We start from the raw sequence: 21,512 nt of genomic DNA, 5'->3' as shown, positions 1-21,512 counted from the left end.
TTCCATTGGTTTTTATTTCATTCTCCTTTTGGCAACCGTTTATGCTTCTGTTGTTTGGCCTTACCGGATGGATATCAAATGCGGAAGAAATGAGAAAATGACCTTTCTGAATGGGGTAGCCTCCGATTATTTTCTAGGACTTTGTGAGAGATTTCACAGATCTATTCAAGAAACACTTTTTATATGTAGCCATTATGCTAGAGATAAGCCATGAAAATGCTTAAAATTGTGCATATTGTCTGTGAAGGGGAATGAATGAAACAAAAACTAGAAAAGAATTAAAATTGTTTTCGTTTTGTGTGCATTTCAACCACAACCTTCCGTTCCGACCGTCATTTCTCCACCTTGTGGAAGTTAAAAATTAAAAATAAAATGATTACCAAACGAGGACCATTAACATCTCGTCACTTTTTTTTATAGGTAATCGAGCAGCTTCAACTCACACAATTCACATAGACAACCCCATGATCTCTTGTTAGTCCTTTGTCATGGAAAATGGGTGCATCAAATAAATAAGAATGGCTGCTTTGCTATTGTATTAGCAATCAATTAATTATTATAGACTGGAATGTTAATTCACTGTTGCCAAAGTGCCATCTGATCATGTGATTAATTGAGAAGGTTAATTATGAAGCTCGATGCCGTGATTCCATGGTCGGAGTTCATGGAAGCAGCTTTTTTTTATCTGTAATCACCGACAATTATTATATACAAAGAAGAAAACCATGAAATAGTGTTCCTCATAGTATTGTTGGTCTTGGTCCCATAATTTTGAAGATTTCGATATTATATATTCTATATAAATAAATAAATAACCAGAACATAGTACTGAATTGGGAAAATTGTTCCCAAATATTTGAGCATTTCAAAACAATCCCATAATTAAAGAGCCTCAAATGGTAGAGTAGAGCATCGGTGACCTAAAGTTTAAGGTTTTTGAAATTATCCTATCAGTAATCATCACACATAGCACTATATAGTAATGGTTTAATTAGCTTTTGTTTCTCAATTCTCCCTCCCCTCCTCCCTCCTCCCCAAATATAAGACTATCGATCATTGCTTTAATGGGGAAACAATTGTTTTCTTCTTTTGCAGATCTTATGTAATTAAGATCTTTACTTCTTTAATTAGAGAGAGAGAGAGAGAGAGAGAGAGAGAGAGTTTGTGATGGTTGAAAAGTGGTCCACTACGAAGAGAAATAATTATAGAAACCCTAGGTTGCATGTTTAACCCTCTGACAACTTCGAGTTTTATTAGTCACTAATCTTTAACGGGAAGATTACCCTAATCCATAAGACTATAGTAAACTAACTATAAGCATGCCTGAGATTCTACTGAGCTTTCACGGTAACTTATGTTATAGTGGTCCCTAATTCTAGGGTTAAGCAAACCCTAAACCTAGTACATTAATTATTAATTTACTATATGACTATATGAAGGAAATTCATTTGTATTTGAGTCTTAAATTACTGTCCAAGCAGCATTATGGTTGCTAAAAACTGTTGGAAAGCTGCTGGCTAAGGCTATATATCACATACGTATTCTCTGTTGTTGCACTTCTGTGATTTCCCCAGAAAGACATGGGAGATGAATATTAATGCTCGGATCAAGAACCGGAAAAAGAAAAAAAAAGATTTCAGCTACTTTAAATTTTCAGATCTTTTTGTCTAAATTATATCTGGGAAAATCTCTGAAGAGAAAATAGAGTTCGAAGATCTCCTTCAGATTGGTTGTGCATGTCATTATGATTTAACATTATGATCTGTAAAACCCATCTGTGATGTTAATTAATTATAAACCCATAATACCAGCTAATAATTAAAACACAATTAGTATATACACGCGTTCTTCTCATAAAACGGAAAATACACAAGGAAATCAAAGAAAGCATGAAATATTGAGGAGAGAGAACAACTTCACCTCAGACTAGCAAGTAACTAAGTTCATATCAAACATTATTTGATAACAAATTATGCTCTTGATCAACAGATGGCTTGGTGCCGTCACCTTTCTCAAGCATCCGAAACTCCAAATCTGGAGTTTGGGTTTGCTCCCCTACCTGCAAGCCTTGTTCACTTGCCATGTAGATACTTGCTGCTCGATCTCCGATATCGCTCATATCTTGGCCCCTGCTCATGATAATAATATCTGCTGCTTTGTTTTGGTTGTTGTTGTTGGCATTTGCGGCAGCTTTGTCTCTCTCAGCTTCCCTATATTTATGCAAGTACCTTATAGTAGCCTGGGCATAGTTATCAAAACCTAGAGCACTCAGAGCCCAACAGATGTCATCTCCATTCACGGTCTTGCGATTCTCCTTGTGACACTTGTCAGACGCCTCAGCCGTCACAAAACTTAGAAACTCAGTTGCACACTCTTGCATTCTTTGTTTGGCTTCCTTGGAAATTTTGGCTCTTTGGGGAAGAATTTGCTTCATGATGCGACCCACGTTTGCAATTGGCAGCAACCCATCTTGTTCATCTACCATATTGGTCGATCCACACAACTTGATTTTGGAGTAAAGATTGATCTTTTTTGACACCGACACGTTGCTCTGAATCAGAACGCACACTTGCGCGTCTTTATAGATGCTTATGTATGTGTGTGCATATACGTATGGGTGGATGCCACAAGTCATGATGTTTAGTATAGATTAACTGTGTCAAGTGATTTAGTCTTGATTGTACCCTACCTAGTATTATAAATAAATAATTAATTAAGAAGAAAAGAAATGTGATTTTATAAATGGTGACATGTTATGATTTTCACTAATAAAATCGATGCAGCCAAGATATATGAATTAAAATAGTCAATATCGAATCCAACTGGTCCAAAATTATGATAGTCAAATTAGAGTTTAACATGGCCTAAAGCTTTTCAAGTAGTTAAATTGACCTAATTAGCAATTAATTACATTCAAAAGAAATACGTATTAGATGATATTGATAAAAAATTTAATGTAAACAGTAGAAAGGCTAAAGCCATTTGTAGAGAACAATGGTCCCCACGAAACCTCTTAACAATAATCTGGATTAATTAAGCCTAAAGTGTCTCGTAGTTCGTACCGTATTCAGATGAGTGGATGACATTTGTGCACGTCTCATGTTCAAGGATGGATCCAACCAAAAACTACCTAAAAAGAACTGATTAGTAACCTTTTAGTGTTTGATTAGCTCATTCATTAGGTTTAATTACTATGAGTTTGTTACTCAAATTGGTGACAAGCAGGCAAAGCATTTCCTTTAACCTGTGAAGTGAACGTATGTTCAGCTTGCTTTACAGATAAGATAAGATGCTAATAAGACCTAACGAGGCCCTAAATTAATCTCTAATCAGCAGACTAATAACATTTTGGTTTTGGAGTAATCCTTAATTAGATATAAAGATTAATTTAATATATATTCTTACAAACATTATTATATGCATGTATTGATAAGTATTCGGTCTTATGTGGTTTCATTTGACTATAATTAATCAAAGAATTTTGTAAGCTAAATGAAGCATTTACAGATCGAAACTCCTCCAAAAGCTTCCTAAAAAAGACTCCATTTCCACCAACCAACTAAACAAATATTTGCTCGGATCCTATAAGAAATAGGAAGGACCACACAGCACTAATTATGTAGACATAAACAGTAGTGAGGACAGTGAAGGAGTAGCTAATGTGAAAGAAAAGTAGTAGCTAATATGGAAGTTTGAATTCAAAACCCAATATCAAGTACGGATTTATTAGCAAACCATCCACAAACATGCTTACTTTTACATTTTGTATTGTGCTTAACCATAATGGGGGTGCAAAAGACAACAATTCATTGTTCCTTTCCCCATTTTAGCATATGAGGGCCAATATATGACTTATTTTAGAGGAGGACATACTTTTAATTTATGCAATTATATAATGATTAACCCTTAATCATTAACTTTTAGGATCTTTGGGAGTGATTTTGGATAGGATAATGTTTCCCTCCTTGCCCATAAGGAGGAACTCCTCCTTACCTACTAATGTGACTCAACCACAAACTAACGCTTGTTCTTTTTTTTTCTTTTCTTCTTTATTCTCAAAGGTGCATTTATTTTTCACTTTAATTATTCTTAACAAGAGAGACACGTGTTGGATTGTGGCTGAGCCACATCAGCAGGCAAGGAGGAGTTCCTCCTTATAGGCAAGAAGGAAACATTATCCTTTTGGATATAGAGGCCGAAAAACACTTCTATATGGAGAATCACTTCTCCATACAATCAATTTAAGTGGTTTTAAGTGATTTTATGGAGAAGCATATAGGATGTGTTTTTGCTTATAATCACTTAAAATGATTATATGGAGAAGCACATAGGAGGTGCTTCTCCCCAAAAGTGATTATGACTTATCCAAATCACTCCAAAACGAGCCATTAATAAGAGAATAATTTAATAGTGCAAACCTAATCTATAGTGAGAGAATAATGTTGGGCCTTATTGATATGATAGCTTGCTTTCAACATTTTGTTTATATAAATAAGAGCATGGTTTAGGTCTATAAAGTATATATGCTAGAATAAAATATAAACCAAGATGTACAAATGTTCTTCCATTATTAAACAATCTAGGCTTTGGACAATTAATTATTAGGTTAAAGATAGTGCACCATCAACATTTTGGGCCGTATCAAAAAATGATATGGTAATAAACAAATGCAAATTGGCACAAACCCATGATAAATTTTTACAGGATTGATCCTGCAAAATCCTATATACTTGGAACTCTTTTGAGGACCTTAATTAAGAGAACAAAACACATTGTGTACTTTTCCCTCTTTTTGTAGGCCATGTCCAACTTTGCTTTGATTCCTTTTATTCTCTATATGATCAAGTTTTGGTTTGAAAAAATAAAATAAAATTCTCATTGACAGGTTGATAGGTGATATTAGTGCTTGAAAATTGAAAGCCTTATCTTTTTTCTTTCTTTTGTTGCCAAAATTAGTTGAAGGCCTCAAACGTAACACATACCAGCTCCAAAGGCCCAAAACAAAAAAGCAAAGACCAATATTGATAGACTCTGTTGGATGCTTCGTTTAAAGGGGTAACTTGGAATAGTTCATACAATGCGTGTTATAATATGAGTGAACAACATAATTGACATTTCTTCAATTTAAGGAATAGTATCGATAAATATCCATTTAAAGTATAACAAATAAAATTATTCATGAACATCTCAAGTTCAACAGTTGAGAGCTAGCTCTGATTTACACATTAATTGCAAGGAAACCCCTGTAAATCTCTAAAGTATTCAAACTTTATAAAGTAGAATATGAAAATTAAATGAAAATGTGTTTGTGGGCATATGGCCATTTAGGTGGAGATGTCATCAAATCATAATTTAAGTTCTTAGCCAAAAGTGGATCAGGAAAACAAAGACAGTCACATTTAAGTGAAAAGCTACTCTCAGTACCACCAAATGTGATTGGAGCCTTTGGAGCCTTCCAAACATGTATGTTAGTAAACTATAGGTAAGTGTGACATTCCAAGAAGAAGAAAGTTTCTTACAATATGATCATATTGCTCTTGGAGGTTTCTCCAACAGTGCAGAAAAGTAGACCTCATCCTTTGATTTAGGAGAAATAGCCCACTTGTGCTTCTTGTATCTCAGCTGCAGAAACATGTACATGAAGACATCCAAATCCTTTCTTTGACAGAAGAACCGGTCAATCCATAACAACCCGCCCGGCCTCAGAATTCGATCCCAATCGAACAGGATAAAATCCAGCAATTGCAGGTCAATCCAGCCATCCAGAAACCCAGTGGTATGAATCATGTCCATTATGTTATCAAAGAATGGTAGCCGTTGATTCAATGTTAGGTGCAATGGGATCAAACCTCTCAGTGCAATCATCTCATTGAAAGGAGCTCCAAGGTTAAGAGCAGTAGAGACTATTGTAACATTATGTTCCCTCATCCTTGCAGCAAAGGTTCCTGTACCAATACCAAAGTCAAGACCAATCCTTATCTCCCCCGGCTTAATAGCCAACACATCATTGATCAGAAAATCAATGGGAAGGGAGCTGTTTGTAACCCATTTAAGTTTTTCCTTCTCCATTTCAAAACACCCGACACACTTAGAATAACCCCTCCTGTTATTGCCCATCAAGCACTTAAAGTTCCTGCACAGATATTTGCTCCACCTCACATTTCTATCATCTGGCAATCTCCACAGAGACTCATTGATTGGGTAAGGCTTCTGGTAAACCATGGAGGCCCTTGTCAAGCACCGCCTTCGGGGCAAAGGATCACAACCATTAAGCATCAGCTTCTGTGCTAAGTTCCAATCGTCTTTACAATAAGACCCAATGTCATAGCTCATGTACTCTTCCAGCTCTTTCTTGTATAACACACAGGCATGTCCAATTGTATTGAATATCCTCTCTGTACCATATATAGTAATCTTCCCAACTCTACTCTGCTTTGGTGTTATATACTTCCTTATCTCTTCAATCTCAAAAGTGTTAATCAAAGGCTCCTCTTTCATCGAAGAGTTTCTAATACCTTCGGGCTTAGGTAACCGAATCAGTCTCAGAGAAATGTGAGCACTATAAAGAGGCCTGATTACTTCCTCCTCCAGATACTTCTTGTACTCCAATTTTGTAATATTAGTTGTATGCAAGTCTACTTTGTTCTTCTCCATTTGCTGCACAGCTGATTCAAGCTTTTCTTGTAAGCTTTCCAGTCTACTTAGCACTTCCCCTACTCGATCAGACAAAGCTTTTAGGTCGAACCCTTCGTATGCCTCTTTGACGCCATAAAATTGTCGGCATATGTCCTCGTTGTGCAAGAAAATCCCTGCAGAGTAGAACTTGAAGAGACTACATATGCTGAAAATTATAACAAGGCCTCCCAATACAATCTGAAGCCAACTCATTAATCTACCCAGCCTACATTTGGGTTGGCATGACCTCCCCATCCTTATTAAAATACAACACTTCAGCTTTCCTTCTAACCAAACACCAATCTGATCCTTTCTTTTCTCAGTTCATCAACCTAGTCAAAAAGAAAAAACCAAATCATAGTGATTATGAAATGATCTGAACTTAATAACTAAAATTCACCACAAGCCTCTGCACCAAGTTATCATACAGTTCATACTCAAAAGGGATACATGATTCAGTAAGTCAAGCATTTCTGTCTTGACAAATTTAAAAATCAGAACATAGAAAACCCAAAATTCAGGGTGAAGCTGAAACTCAAATAGCGCAGAAATGGGTATATGATATATCATACAACATGAATCAGAGTCAAGCTTTTGCAACTTAGATTTCAGCAAAATTAATAACTCTCTCACAATCAGCAAAAGCATACCTAAAATTCTCTCTCAAAAAATCTTAAACCAAGGAAAATAAAAGCTCTTGCTAAAACTGCAGGAAGGAACCAATTGCCATTACCACCATTTGAATAGCTCTAATTCTATCATTTCATTCTCAAAAACCAAAACATCAAACACAATTTAAAAGACTTAGAATTTCATTTCTTTTCCAGCTGCCAAACAACATCTAACAAAAGAAAGATACAGAAATGAAGCTGAAAACAAGCTAATTCAACCAGAACTGAAAACATACCCGGATAAAGAAGAAGCTGCAGGAACATGCATCCAACTGAAGCCAAATCGATCTTCCTTTGCACAAACTTAACATATATATTCCAAACTCTCTCCCACAAAGAACCCAGATAAATAAATAAATGAAAGATTGAATCTTGCAGTAATACTTCAAAAATACTCCGAACTCTTTCTCTCTGATGCACTTCCCACTTGAGCTTCCAGGGCTGTAAATTCGTATTTCTTAAGCTTACCAACTTACACAAAGTTCAAAAAATCCATCCACTTAAGATTATTTAATTCAATAAGCAAGCACATTTCTTACTCAACAGGCTCCGAAGCACGAATGTCCAGATGGAAAGTCAATATTATGCAATTAAATAATCAATCTTTTGCACAAGTTTTTGTTCAATATTTTTAAAGGCGTTGAATTTCTCAGTATGAAGCTCAAATCACGGCGGTGACCAGTCGGATGGTGGAATTCGACCAAAAATTAGAAAGTTGGAAAGTGGTGGATCGGGTCAACCCGATAATCCATTTGGAAAAGGAGATTAGGATCGGTTCCATTTCCATGGAGGAGGACAAGAACCGCGAAATGAGGGAGAGGAGAGTTAGAAGACGTCGTTTGCTCGCAGAAACTGCCGTTTACGGAGACCGGCATCATTGGAGAGGTCGTGCGACCAAACTATAACACCGGTACCGAAGTTTTCGTGTTATGTGAACTAAACGACACCGTTACAACGCAACGGGTTGATATTTGAGATTTTTTTTTTTTTTTTTTTTTGGGGTGAACTGGGGGGGAAAGACCCCAAGCAACATAACTTAAACAGATCTACACAAATAAACCTAATCAATTAGGGGGAGAATTTTTATATATTGTAACATATCTATCTATGATCAATTAGGGGTGGGGTTATCTTTCAAAGTTTCAGACCAATAATTTCTTTTCATTATTTTTTAACATTACGGTATTTTAAACTATTCTAATATACAATGAATTGATCGACATACATCTTGATGAATAAACTTAATCTACGTTTATATTTTTTTTGTTATTTTTGATAAATACACTGTTTGAAAATAGATTGAAAACAATGTAATATTCTCTTTGCAAACAATGTCGTGTATTATGCTACAAAGTTGTATATTATGCTACAAAGTTGTATATCACACTATTAATTAGCTAGAATTGTGTATGGATAAGAATTCACTACCTATTCATGCTATATCAAACTTATTTATGCGATTAAAATATATTATCTATCTCTTTGCTCTTTGTGATGGTCACATCAACTATGAAAATTTTGTGACTGTTTAGAACAAAGAGAATTATCTTGATAACCTTCTCCATGTTGTGTTGAAGTGAGGGAACATGATTTATTAGGGAGGATTAGATGCTAAGATGGTATTTGTGGTCCACGAACGTGTCAACTTTTCACAATAAAAAAGTAACATGCAATGCCAACACATCATAGTCCTTGATCGACTATTTTTTGCATGTAACATCGCTCCATTTTTACCCTTATCTATTTAAAGTGAAAATTTTGTTACTAGTATCCAAATATTTTCAGTAACACGCACCTCCATCCCTTCTTCATTTCACACTTCCACTTGCTAAATGAGCATTATCATAAGATTGACCTAGGGTCGTCGAAAGGTACTTCATACTCCTCCTCTACTATGTATGTTCTAATGTGATTTGAGTATGCATGAAGATACAAAAACAGTTCTAATTATTTAATTTCGTATAAGAAAATAATCATAATTACATATGAGTTTCAATCAATCCCATTAAATACTCAAGTTAAAGTAACGAGTCATTGGTAAAGTTTTTCTTATTTACAGTAATTCGCAAACAACTTATTTAAATTTTGTATTCGGCGAATATTGTCCATTAAATTTAAATTTAGATCTGGCATGACTATGTAAAGGTTAGACACCAATAGACGATGGTCATTCGCAATAAACCTATCCAACTCAACTCTATGTGCTGTGGCTTTGTGTTTGTAGTATTTTTATTATTTTTATTTTCACGAAAAGTTTCTATGTGATGCCATTTTTCTCTTGTACTAAACTCTGTTGACACGAGACAACATATTCTCTTCCTCTCCTAGCCTTCCTCTGTATGCAAAGACACTTTGATTTTTCTCATTCTTACTTCTCTGTCCTTCCCTTTGAGCCCGTGAATTCACCCTTGCACAGCCATATGAAAGTTTAACTCTTTTGAACCAGGTACTCTCTCTCTCTCTCTCTCTTTCCTTCTCTCAGTTTGTGTTTGGTTCTTGTTATTTATTGCTTTACTTGGTTTCGATGTGTTTCATACATAGTGAAGGTTGGTAATAGATGTGAATCAAAGCTTAACACGAAAACCCATTTGCCCAGGCTTGGTTCTCTCACGTGGGTTCTTGACATTGAAGCTCTTCCATGGAGGTTAGTCAGGTCTGAATTTTCTCTCTCAATACTCTTTTGCATACCATGTTTAACGCTTATGAGGCAACTCTATACATTGTTCTTATATTGTTTGCATTTTTTCTGAAGTTTGATACGAGCTAAATTTTATGGGTTAGTTTGAGAATTTGAATAGGAGTTTGGGCTCTGAAAGGTTTGGTCTGGCTATTACTTTGGCTTTATATTTGTAATCGCATATTCTCTTGGTTTTGTTGTAATTGCATAAGCTTTTCTGTCTTGGTTTTGTTGTAATTGCGTTAGCTATTTCTTTTGCTTTTGTTTTTGTGACACAGCGTTCTGTTCTGTTTATTGTTTTGACATGGTTGATAGCATTTGGTGTTGTATCTTATATCAATATAGATCTAGGTTGGTTATCTGATTTTGGTTTGGTGATCTTGAAATTCTATGCTCTCATATGTTTTTTTCATTGGGGGTCGTTTCTTCTTTGTCCTAGATATCTGTATCTGGGTTTCGTTTATCATTATACTGCTTTGGCGCTAATGCCTATTGAAACCCACGCAATATGGTGAAGGTTTAAATTCTTTTCCATTCCTAAGTGTTTTTTCTTATGTTTCTTCAAACTTTGGCAGATGGAATCAGCTCAGCCAGATCATGTTGGTGATTGCATCAAAGAGACATCTATTAAGCATTTATTTTATCCAGGCACTCCTGGTATAAGCAATGTGTTTGGAGAACGGCAGGTGAGTCCCCGAGTTGGTGATAAGTACCAGGTGGAAATTCCTCTCATGAATGTAGAAGCTGAGAAGCTTAAGCTTTTGACCAATCCTGCTGATTCAAAAGTTGTTGATGTTTCCCATGACTTTCTAGTCGGTTTACCTGTCCCAATTATATGGTCTGATGAAGTTAAGAACATTGAAGATAAGGGGCTGGAATCTCTAACTAACCCTGATGATGCAGTTAATGCAAAGAGGTCCCAGGAAACTAGAAACAGCAAAAAGAATCATACTAGAATAAAGAAGAAAAGTTCAGAACTCAAAGTTGAACCCTTGGAATTTGGGTTGGCCCAGGGAGAAGAATCAAGGGCAGAAAATCTAGGACCAAGGTTGGTTGAAGAGGATTCGAATCAGTCGATTAGAAGCAAATGCTGTTATCCAGTTCCTGATTCATCAAGAAGCACTTGGAGTGATGCTGAAGTGGATGGTTTTCTTCTGGGCTTATACATTTTTGGGAAGAATTTTTATCAGGTGCAGAGATTCATAGAGCACAAAGACATGGGAGAAATACTGTCATTTTATTATGGGAAGTTTTATAGGTCCGAATCACACCGCAGATGGTCAGAGTGTCGGAAAATTAGAAGAAAGAAATGTATTACTGGAGAGAAAATTTTTACAGGGTGGAGGCAACGAGAATTGTTATCTCGTTTGGTTCCTCATGTTGCAGAGGAATTTCAAAAGACTTTATCAGAGGTACTTTATGATTCACTGCTGTTTAAGTACTTATCTGAGAATTTTATTTTATTTCCTGGAATATAACTTATTGGATCAGTAATTAAATGGAGTGTATGTATACTCGTTGTGTCACACTGAAATTATTTCACCATTTCTTTTTCCATCTTGCAATGAGGTCAAAAATGAAACCTTGTTACCATGCAGTATATGCCAGAATAAATATATGCTGTTTGACAGTGAACTGAATACATGTTAATACCATTTTATACTCCCATGGGTTCACCACTCCATTGGATCCTTCTTGCTTACTGTTTATTCACTTTGACTTGCTCTTTAAATGGCGATAGGAGAGTTGTTTTATAGCAAAAGAATCAACAGTTGACGATTTGCTGAATTTTAAAAATAATGTTGAATTTCTGTTGTTGCAAGTCAGATGCGTAGTATTTCATGGCTTGGTTGGGAAAAGGTTGATTCACCTATAACATATTCTTAACTCAGATTTAGAAATGGATTTCTTTGTAGTCTGATTGTCTTATAGAAAGCTTGTATGCACGTTGTTAAATATACTTTTATCTATTTGATGGGTAAATGTTATAATTCTCACTTATCTCCCATGTGATCCGTTAGCAGGGCTATAAGTCATTTGCAGAGGGAAAAACTTCACTTGAAGAATATGTCTCCCTTTTAAAGTCTACTGTTGGCATTCATGTACTTGTGGAAACTATAGGAATTGGGAAAGGGAAAGAAGATCTCACAGGCTTTGCCATGGAACCTGGAAAGAACAATCAAGATTTTCCAGTTTGTCCAAAATTACCTACTGGCAAAGCTTTTAGTTCTCTTACATTCAGTGAAATAATGAAGTGCTTGACTGGAGGCTTTCGGTTGAGCAAAGCTCGATGTAATGATATTTTTTGGGAGGCTGTTTGGCCCCGTTTGCTAGCAAATGGATGGCACTCTGAGCAACCTAAGAATCACGGTTATGTCAGTTTCAAACATTCTCTGGTTTTTCTTATGCCTGGCATAAAGAAGTTCTCAAGAAAAAAATTAATAAAGGGAGAGCACTATTTTGATTCTGTTAGTGATGTTCTGAGCAAAGTGGCATCTGAACCTGAACTTCTTCGGCTTGAAGCTGAAGAAGGTCCTGTTGGGAGCTGGAATGAAGAAGGTGGGTGGGTTCCGGAGGCGACATCAGACCAGGATGATCAATCTAATTATCGACGGCATTGCTACCTCAAACCCAGGGTTGCTACTAGCAATCCAAACCATATGAAGTTTACTGTTGTTGATACCAGTTTGGTCCATGGAGGCAAATCATGCGGTATAGTGCAACTGAGATACTCACCAGTTGAATTCGAAATTAATTCAACACAAACCAATTGCTCAAATGAAAATGAAGTGGACGCTTGTGAGAACAAACTGAATGAGTATGAGAATGATACTGCTGAAATGCGATTGAGCCCTAAAACCAATATGGCCAAGCACTTGAATCAGAGGAGGTTCACAGTTGTTGACACCAGTCTAGTCCATGGCGGAAAATCATCAAAAGTGAGAGAACTGAGATGCTCACCAGCTGTAGTTACAAGTGTTTCTAAGTCGACTGGTCTTTTGCGAGAAGCTGAAGGAAACTCTAAGGATTTACTGGGCAAGCATATGCCTGATGCTACTGATATTTCGTTGAATGATGAAGTGAATAACTTCAGCTCCAACTGCCGTACTGATACAACTGTTATTGATGGTACAAACCAAATGGCAACCATAAATAACACAGATACTGCAGAAAAACTGGAGAGCCAACTGGATAAGGAAACTAGGATGTCTGATAACAAGCAGCCAAGGAAGACTGCATTGCATCAATTCAAGCGGAGAGCGAAATATAGCCATTCAAATTCTATAGGTCCTCTCAAACGGCGAAGATTAACTGCTTGTGTTAAGGCAGAGACAAGTTGCCTTATTAAAAATTGCTCAGAAGATTTGGAGTCAGAATCCCATGGCACATTGAATTCACTAGATGGAGTCGAGCTTGTTGTTTCTCTAGTGGGTCCCCAACAAAAAGAATCATCAATTACTTCTCTAGCTCCAGTGAAGGAAAGCAGTTTGGGAACTCTCAGAGGGAATTCTTCTGGTGTGCACATGTCTCATGGGGAAAATGAGAAACATCAAACCCCAGAATCATCTAACCTGAACCTACCTCAGGATTCGATGGACAGTAGAAACAGTGAAAACTTTGTTGTGGTCAGCCAGGAAACAAATGCAGACAGTCCATGCCTTTCATCTAGTGGAATGAAGCATGTCGATGATGACGCCTTGGGTGCCTCTAACATGAATTCTAGGAGGCAAAGCACAAGAAACCGACCACCAACCACCAGAGCATTGGAAGCTCTTGCAGACGGTTTCTTCAGTGTTAAAAGGAGAAAAAAAGGGACAGAAGTCCCCATCAAGGAAAAGCCACCCTCAAGATCCTCCCGCAAGGCCCGCAGCAGAGTCAAAGTAACTTCAAGTCATGCTGATACTGTTAGTGGAGTTGTGGCTTCAAAGGAAGAAAAAGAGGTGAATGAAGCTTTTAATGTTAACAAAGAGACGGTTAGCAAACCTCTTGATCAAATTGGAGAAAAGTGGCTCACTAGCTACTAAGAATGTTTAGAAGACTCTTGTCAACTGGCAGTTCTGGATTTTTGAAGAATTAATCCAAGGATAAATTATTAAACTAGGGGAATTTGACAGCACTTTTGATGGCTATGTATGACTGTTTCAATGGGTCACTTGATATTCAAGTTTCTTACACACTGTTTAGTTAGTGAGTTTATAAGGTTAATATAAGTCTAACATGATTAATTTATCTGTACTTTCTTGTGATCTCTTAAAAAGCTTATCATCTTCTCAGTGGACATTCTGCTTCAATGCTTGAACATGAATTCGAACAAATGATAGAAAGTTCTACTTATTTCAGAAGTGTTTTTAAGCATAGCCAGTGTTTTTTTGTTTTTTTAATATAATTGATAGAAAGTTCTGTGATGTTATGTTATGTTGTTCCTTATAACTTGGTTTCTACTATCTTGCTGAACATTTGTGATTCGTGACTGCAAGTTGGTTTTGCATTTGCTTTCATGACTTGGATGTTTTTGACGAGTAGTCTTTTTGGACTTTGATTTCAAAAAGGCTTTCGTCTTCTGGGGACTTGAATGTTTAGGGCTTCAAATTTTAGATAGGCTTTTAAAAATGGGCCTCGCTAGGGCTTCAAAAAGGATTTGGTCTTGTCGGGACTTGAATGTTTAGGGCTTCATATTTTAGATAGGCTTTCAAATATGGGCCTCTTGAGTTGACCCATTGACCATCGTTGACGATCATAATTACCCTTTTTCCTGGGAACTTTCCCATAATCATGCGTGATGATTTTTTTTCCCTGGGAAAGGTTATAAAGGAATGGAGGCATCTTCATCTTTGCCCATACCTTTTGGCGCCAAATGGACATCTTTGGCGCCAAGAGAAGTAAACAAGATAAAACAGTTTAATTCATGATCAGGGAATTGAAAAATAAAAATAAAAATCAGTCACTATCAAGATTTGGAATCTGAAATTTCTGGGACATGTCAAAATTGGACGTTTCCTCAAGCTAAGAACAAAATGTCAACATTTTCCTCGAAAGATCAGGAGGAGGGGAGGAGGACTAGGATTGAGAATCAGAGTGATTGACAAATGACATCCATTGTAATTCTTGCAAGTAACCTCGCTTTGGGCCCATGTTACTATATAATGATAATAATCCAACCATGCATTAATGTTCATAGGTTTGTTGTTGGCAAATATGTCAATGTTAGTATTTGATTCAGATCTCGCAAATAGACTCGTGACCTGTTTTTTCCCATTAGTTGTCGGTCACCAATTCATTTGTCCTAGAAAATGTATTTATCATATACGTGGTAATTGTCTTTGTTTTCACATTGCACTGTAATTAATTATAAATCGCGTGACGCTGATTTTCTCTCGAATATAGTCTCGTTTGGTTCTCTTAGCATCGACCGCTTTGTTTTCAACGACATAAGTCTCTCTCGTACAGTTTGATAACATATAACTATGAAAGTGTTGTTTGGTAAGAATAAGCATTATTCTCTATGTAGCTGATTATCGTAACAAATCAAGTCTCTATTTATACCAACCATTCTTCTATATATATACACTGATAGATGAAAACCTTTTGGTCTTTTGATGACACAGGCCACTTTCTAATTCATCCCTTAGTGAGACAACAAAATCTTGGGTTCTGTTTTGAAAGTAGCTTTCCAACTATTGTCTCGATCGCAATAGCAGAAAAAGCCTCTTTCGCTTTTCAAATTATTGCTGAGCTCCGGAAAAACTGGGGTTTCAAATTATATTAGAAATGGCGGTGACAATTTCAAATGCTTATGTGAGTGCACAATCAGTATGATTAATCACTTTAATTAGTAGATGAAGAAATGTTAATCTAATAGCCAGGAGTAGTCTTTTCTCAATTATTTTTACTTTTTACTAGCTATATAGTAGCCATTAATCATGATTAACAATTGACCTTTTTGCTTTTGGATTTTGGTAAATTACGTACCTATACTATTCAACTATTCTACCTTTTGCCTAAATGATTGCGGATCAATCTTGACAGAGGCGCGATGGATATGTTTAACTGAGGTAAATGCATCTTGCCTTGCCTCCACTTGGGTCATTGCCAAATTGATATTCTCCAGCGTACAGGAAGAGGGATCGAACTCGGATGTAAGGTTACGGAAACACCATCTTGGCCAACCGACTTAACCTAAGACTGTTTTTATGAGTTGGACAAATATAGATATTAATTTCTCTTGGGTCATTGCCTTTGTTTTCTTTCGACTACAAACTTTATATTGCTTTATCTTATTGCTTAACGTCATGAATAGTTGACGATCCCCAATCATTTCTTGATTTCTCAGAAGAAGTAATGCATATGTAAAGCAGCGGAGAGCAAGAAGACTACAAACTACATGACGTTTTGTGATTGCTGTATCTTATTATTATTTCTTACCAATATTTTAAATCTCAGCCATGTCTGATTATCGTAGCTTCTGTCTTTTTAATTTGTTTCTCATTGGCTGATTGGATCGTCTACGTAGCTTATAATTATCTTATTTGTTTGTGTCCAATTGGGACAAAGACCCCTTGGACTTATCTAGTTATATATTGCAGATAAAATATGAATTATATGATACACATAGTTTTGACTTTTGCGTTGATTTTTTTAATTTTTTTTAATTAAATTTATAAATAAATAAACTCACAACAAAGCATGCATTTTGGCTAATCTAGGTTGCTGTAAACACACATAATTTTGTTTTGGTAGAATTAATAATGGGATATGAATTAAAAACAAATTAAACTACTAACCAACAAGTATGTAAGACAAGCTTGGTAGCTAGATACAACCGCTAGCTAATTTAATCAGCGTAGATTTAATGACAATAATTGTTGATTAGGGCCATGACATCCCTAGCTATCTCATAATCTAATCTCAACCACCCATTAAAATATAATTAATTAGAAGATTAGGCAAACCTTTATTAATTAAGTAGTATATAGTTACGCTTAGTTAATTTTCTTTCTAGCTGGCTTTTGCGTACAAGTATTATCACTGTCTGCAATGAAATTGTATTTGTACGTAAGCTGTAACTGGAAGTATATGGAACGTACAACACAGAGATGCATGTATATGATGTAGACAAAGCCAAGGGCAGTCTTCATGTGATGTATCAGATTGTACGTACACAGACGTACAGAGAGACTCACATGTATGTATATGTATGCATGGTCGGCTTGGCTGCATGCGCTTTCAAATTTCAAAATACAAATTCAAAACAAAAAACAAATAATTCAATTGAAGATATAACTAGATATCCATGCAAAAGTCCCATCAGCAAGCGCCCGAATTGCACTTTCCTAACGTACGGTTGTGATTTGTCTATAAGCAGCACGGGCTGCCCTTTTTTTTAACATTTGTTCTTTATGGGGTAGACATTTTGAGTAACTTTTAACCTTAAAGATCAAGCACTATTCAATCATGAAATGGAGCTCATCTGCATGATTTGGTTCGTGATTGCCAATATTTTCTTTTTCACATAAAAATAAGAACAATCCATATGTATAAAATATCTATTAGAGGGACTACTATTTTAATGGACGGGAAAAGGAAATCAAACTCGGATACAAGAGGACGGACGCATTCGTCGACCAACTGAACTGAAAAGAGAAATTATAAACTTTGTTTTTTTTACCCATCTTCTATTAATTGACGACACGTCATTCTCCTATCCTCTTTGAAAGCAGGCCGCGTTTAATGACCAAAATGACCCTTCAATTGTTTGGAAAATATGAAATTGCCCCCGGGTGAATTGGCCTTGTGATCCACACCACACCATGTGCACGTGAATATAAGAATTTTTGTGTTGATGTCGGGTCCTTTTCAAGGAGAACACGTCATCCGCGCCAGCCCGTGACCGTTAGGGTAATTTGGTCAGTTCAGACTTAAGGGCGGCTAAACGTACAGTGGCAATCTTGTGATTTTGTCTCTTTGAAAGTGACTTTTTGGGAACAAAAATTCCTTTATTAATACTTCTCCTCACAAACGGACAAAGTCTCGGCCAGAATCCCTTGTCTGCCACTGCCAGCATTATTTGAAAAATAGCCCAAATTGTAAAAAAAAAATTGCATAAAATAATATTATGTTTTCTTGAAATTGTTGGTTTGGAATGACAGTATAATACGGTATTATAATTATTATGTATATGATTTTAGTGAAATGCTGGATAAATTAAAGAAAACAATGAAATAAAAAATTAATAATTATATTAAAAAAATGGCCTTAACTATTTTGTTTTTAATTTCAATATATAATAAGGGTATTAATTAGCTTTAAAATTTGAAAAATAATTCTGAAAATGAGCAAAAAAGGGAAGGGTAAAGAAGGGCAAAATTATCATAATTCATAACCCAAAAAAGTTAGGGGCATCTCTACATCAAAGAGAGAAGAGTGAGTTGAGCTAAAAATAATATTATTATAAAGTTTACTACAATACAAGGCCAAAGAAGACCTTGTTCTTGTGTTCATATTATGCCAACAAGAACTCTCTCCACCACAATTGAAGGAGAATTTTCTGGGTTTTGTCTTCCTCCACTTGCAACAAAATCCCATCTTTTCTGTGCCTTTTTTTTCTTCTTCTTTAGTTAAATTAATTTTCAAGTGCTAGCTTACTAGGTAGTCTTGCTGCTTTAGAGAGAGAGAGAGAGAGAGAGAGAGAGAGCACCAAGAACAAGATTAGTGGGGAAAGAAAACAAAGGAGAGATATATAGTTTTGGAAGTAAGACAAACAAGTGATATAAAAATCTAGCTTCCTTTTTATCTGTATCTTCCTCCAATGTCAATTATCACAGGTAGTGCGGCTGGGAGTTTCTCTTCAGGAAATACTGGTGGAGAAGAAGTTCAACAGCAACAACAACAAGAGCTTTTAAATCATGCAAACTTTCATGGCTCAAACTCCTTCCTTTCAACAACACCACCAAATATCAATAGCAATGGTACTCAACCAAAGCAACCTACCCAAGCGAAGAGGAAAAGAAACCTACCAGGAACTCCAGGTATAATTCAAACTTTCCTTTTTCATTTTGAAGGTTTTTTTTAGTCTCATGTCATTGAATCACATATTGAAATCAAATGAAAATTTGAAGTTGGGTAGAAGCTTGTAAGAGCTCTAGGCATAATTGAGATTTTCTGTTCACATGCTTAATTTAATCTTATCTTGTAATTATTTTGAATTAATTCTACCAGCCCTTTTGTCAACATATGCATGCTTGCATATATCTTTATTGAAATTATTTTTTAGTTCTTCAAACAGATTGGATTTTCATGAAGGAGAGCCGTAGATTCTTTATTTCCAGACAAAGAGAAAACGATGGGGTCAGAAAGCATGAACTATGCATTATTGATGTCTAAGTAGTTGAAAGGGTTCAATTATTGGTTTGCTGTTTTACAATTATTGTAGTAAAAGTACTATTAGCTAGCTTGCCTTGACTGGTCTCTCCCGACTTTTTTTTTTCCTGTGTTTAACTGTTTCAAGTAAAGCATATCTTTTCAGTAAATACAATTTCCCTCGTGACAATCTACAATTAATAAAATGTCCACATTTTTCTGTGCATTTGAGATTCAAAATCTATATAAATATGCAGACCCAAGTGCTGAAGTGGTTGCCTTATCACCGAAGACCCTGATGGCCACCAACCGATTTGTGTGCGAAATTTGCAAGAAGGGGTTCCAAAGGGACCAAAACCTGCAATTACACAGAAGAGGCCACAACTTGCCATGGAAGCTTAAGCAAAGAACAAGTACTGAAATCATAAAGCGGGTCTATGTCTGCCCCGAACCCTCTTGCGTCCACCATGACCCGTCGCGTGCACTTGGGGATCTTACCGGCATCAAGAAGCACTTCTGCCGGAAGCATGGTGAGAAAAAGTGGAAATGTGACAAATGCTCCAAGAAGTATGCGGTGCAATCGGACTGGAAAGCTCATTCAAAGACCTGTGGTACTAGAGAATACAAATGTGACTGTGGAACCATCTTCTCCAGGTAAAATTAATATCCACATTCTATATGTCTGTTTAATTGTTACAATTTCAACAACTCTAATAGGTTTTCTTAATTGTACTCAAATGCATGTTGTGCATGCATGAACATTTAGATTTTTTCCAACCTATACATGCCGGCCCCTAATCAAGAAACTTTGTTTGGTCTTGTTTTTTTTGTTTTTGTTTTTGATTTTTTTTTGCTTTGGCCGATTTTTAATTAATACTCAACGTAAGTTTCTAGTTTGTTGGAGGAGGTCTCTGAACTCAAATTGACAATTGTTAGTGTTCTCTATATTGTGCAGAAGAGATAGTTTTATCACACACAGAGCTTTCTGTGATGCCATAGCTGAAGAAAATAACACAGCAAACCAAGGAGTGTTAATGTCCAACAATATTAACATGGGAGCACCAATCTTACAAGGCCAAGTTTCCAACAGCGACCTCATCAGCCCTTCCTCCATCAACAACAGCAACAAAACCACCAACAATCCATCAACAAGATCAGGCACAACATCTGATCAATTCAACCATAATTTTGATACCAAAATCCCTTTATCCTTAGTGCCCCAACAACCCTTGCCAATGTCCTCAAAACCCTTAAACATGTTACCAAGAAGCCTAAACAACAACAACAACAACACTTCTTCATCATCAACATCACCACTGCTCTTCGAATTAAGTCGCGGGCATGGCCTGATCCCCAGCTCATCAGGCCACTTGTCTGCCACGGAGCTGCTCCAGAAAGCTGCGCAAATGGGTGCAACCATGAGCAGCACTAGCCCTAGCCCTAGCGGTACAACAATCACAAGCATGGCACCCTCAACATATGGTACAACTACTGCCGGTGGGTACAATGTGAACCCCTTCATGCAGCACAGAGATCATCATAACGTCAATGTTGGTCCACAATTAGAGAACTCGTTTTTCGGTGCTAATAATTACGCCCAAATGGGAATGTATGGCGGGCTTTTATTCGATCCTCATCAAAACAATGGCTTGTTGAAAAACATGGAGCAGGACAATAATGGAAATTCAAGTAAACTTGGGTTGAGGGGTACTAATGTGAGTGGAGGGGATACGTTGACGGTTGACTTTTTGGGGATCGGAGGGTCAGCAAATGTCAATAGACCAGAAGATTTTCATGGTCAGCAAAAACAGCAACATGACCAGCATCAGCAGCAGCAGCAAGACCAGTTGGGGTTCGGAGGAATTGATGATGATCACCTAAGAATGCAAAGGTTTAATTGAGAAGCCAGCGTGAAGAATAGTGTTAGCTTTCAAATTTTGTACTAGAATTTCAGATGTTATGAGATCCAGTGGTAATTTTTTTAGTTTCATCAAACAGAAATGAACTGTTTTGATCTTCTTTCTAAAACATTTCATCTATGTCGGTAAAAGTTTTTAACGTACGACATGTGGGTAAAAGTGTTATTCACCATGAGAAGACGTGTGTTTAAAACGGGGTGCTGTTTGACTGAA

At 36.4% G+C, this 21,512-nt stretch overlaps 4 protein-coding genes across 9 annotated transcripts; 2 read left to right on the top strand and 2 right to left on the bottom strand.

Moving 5' to 3' along the window:
- Window positions 1-1,763: 1,763 nt before the first annotated feature.
- Window positions 1,764-2,579, bottom strand: LOC103344608 (nuclear transcription factor Y subunit B-4). Its single transcript, XM_008248220.2, has one exon. It carries the CDS (start codon window positions 2,483-2,485, stop codon window positions 1,949-1,951), a length of 537 nt encoding a protein of 178 aa, XP_008246442.2. The 5' UTR covers window positions 2,486-2,579; the 3' UTR covers window positions 1,764-1,948.
- Window positions 2,580-5,132: 2,553 nt separating this feature from the next.
- On the bottom strand, window positions 5,133-8,359 carry LOC103344579 (S-adenosyl-L-methionine-dependent methyltransferase). The gene is made up of 2 exons (XM_008248177.3): window positions 7,583-8,359; window positions 5,133-7,007 (listed from the first exon to the last, which is right to left on the bottom strand). The coding sequence occupies exon 2, from the start codon at window positions 6,928-6,930 to the stop codon at window positions 5,527-5,529; it is 1,404 nt and encodes a 467-aa protein (XP_008246399.2). The 5' UTR covers window positions 6,931-7,007; window positions 7,583-8,359; the 3' UTR covers window positions 5,133-5,526.
- A 1,247-nt stretch (window positions 8,360-9,606) lies between these two features.
- LOC103344609 (uncharacterized) lies at window positions 9,607-14,363 on the top strand. 6 transcript variants are annotated; one of them, XM_089043379.1, is made up of 4 exons: window positions 9,607-9,792; window positions 9,943-9,990; window positions 10,599-11,435; window positions 12,048-14,363. In XM_089043379.1, the coding sequence occupies exons 2-4, from the start codon at window positions 9,985-9,987 to the stop codon at window positions 14,046-14,048; spliced, it is 2,844 nt and encodes a 947-aa protein (XP_088899505.1). In that variant the 5' UTR covers window positions 9,607-9,792; window positions 9,943-9,984; the 3' UTR covers window positions 14,049-14,363. The 6 variants fall into 6 exon arrangements, with proteins under 6 accessions (XP_088899505.1, XP_016648958.2, XP_016648960.2 ...); XM_016793472.2 differs by having other exon boundaries at window positions 9,636-9,792; window positions 9,888-9,999; XM_016793474.2 differs by having other exon boundaries at window positions 9,652-9,792; window positions 9,888-9,990.
- Window positions 14,364-18,442: 4,079 nt separating this feature from the next.
- LOC103344583 (protein indeterminate-domain 7) lies at window positions 18,443-21,408 on the top strand. The gene is made up of 3 exons (XM_008248184.2): window positions 18,443-19,049; window positions 19,638-20,034; window positions 20,336-21,408. The coding sequence occupies exons 1-3, from the start codon at window positions 18,830-18,832 to the stop codon at window positions 21,279-21,281; spliced, it is 1,563 nt and encodes a 520-aa protein (XP_008246406.2). The 5' UTR covers window positions 18,443-18,829; the 3' UTR covers window positions 21,282-21,408.
- Window positions 21,409-21,512: the final 104 nt, after the last annotated feature.

The sequence above is a fragment of the Prunus mume genome, linkage group LG1, assembly GCF_029339155.1.
Source record: "Prunus mume cultivar Tortuosa linkage group LG1, ASM2933915v1, whole genome shotgun sequence".
Taxonomy (NCBI): Eukaryota; Viridiplantae; Streptophyta; class Magnoliopsida; order Rosales; family Rosaceae; genus Prunus; species Prunus mume.
Note: the sequence above shows the minus strand (reverse complement) of the source record. Positions and strands in the feature narration are given on the sequence as shown.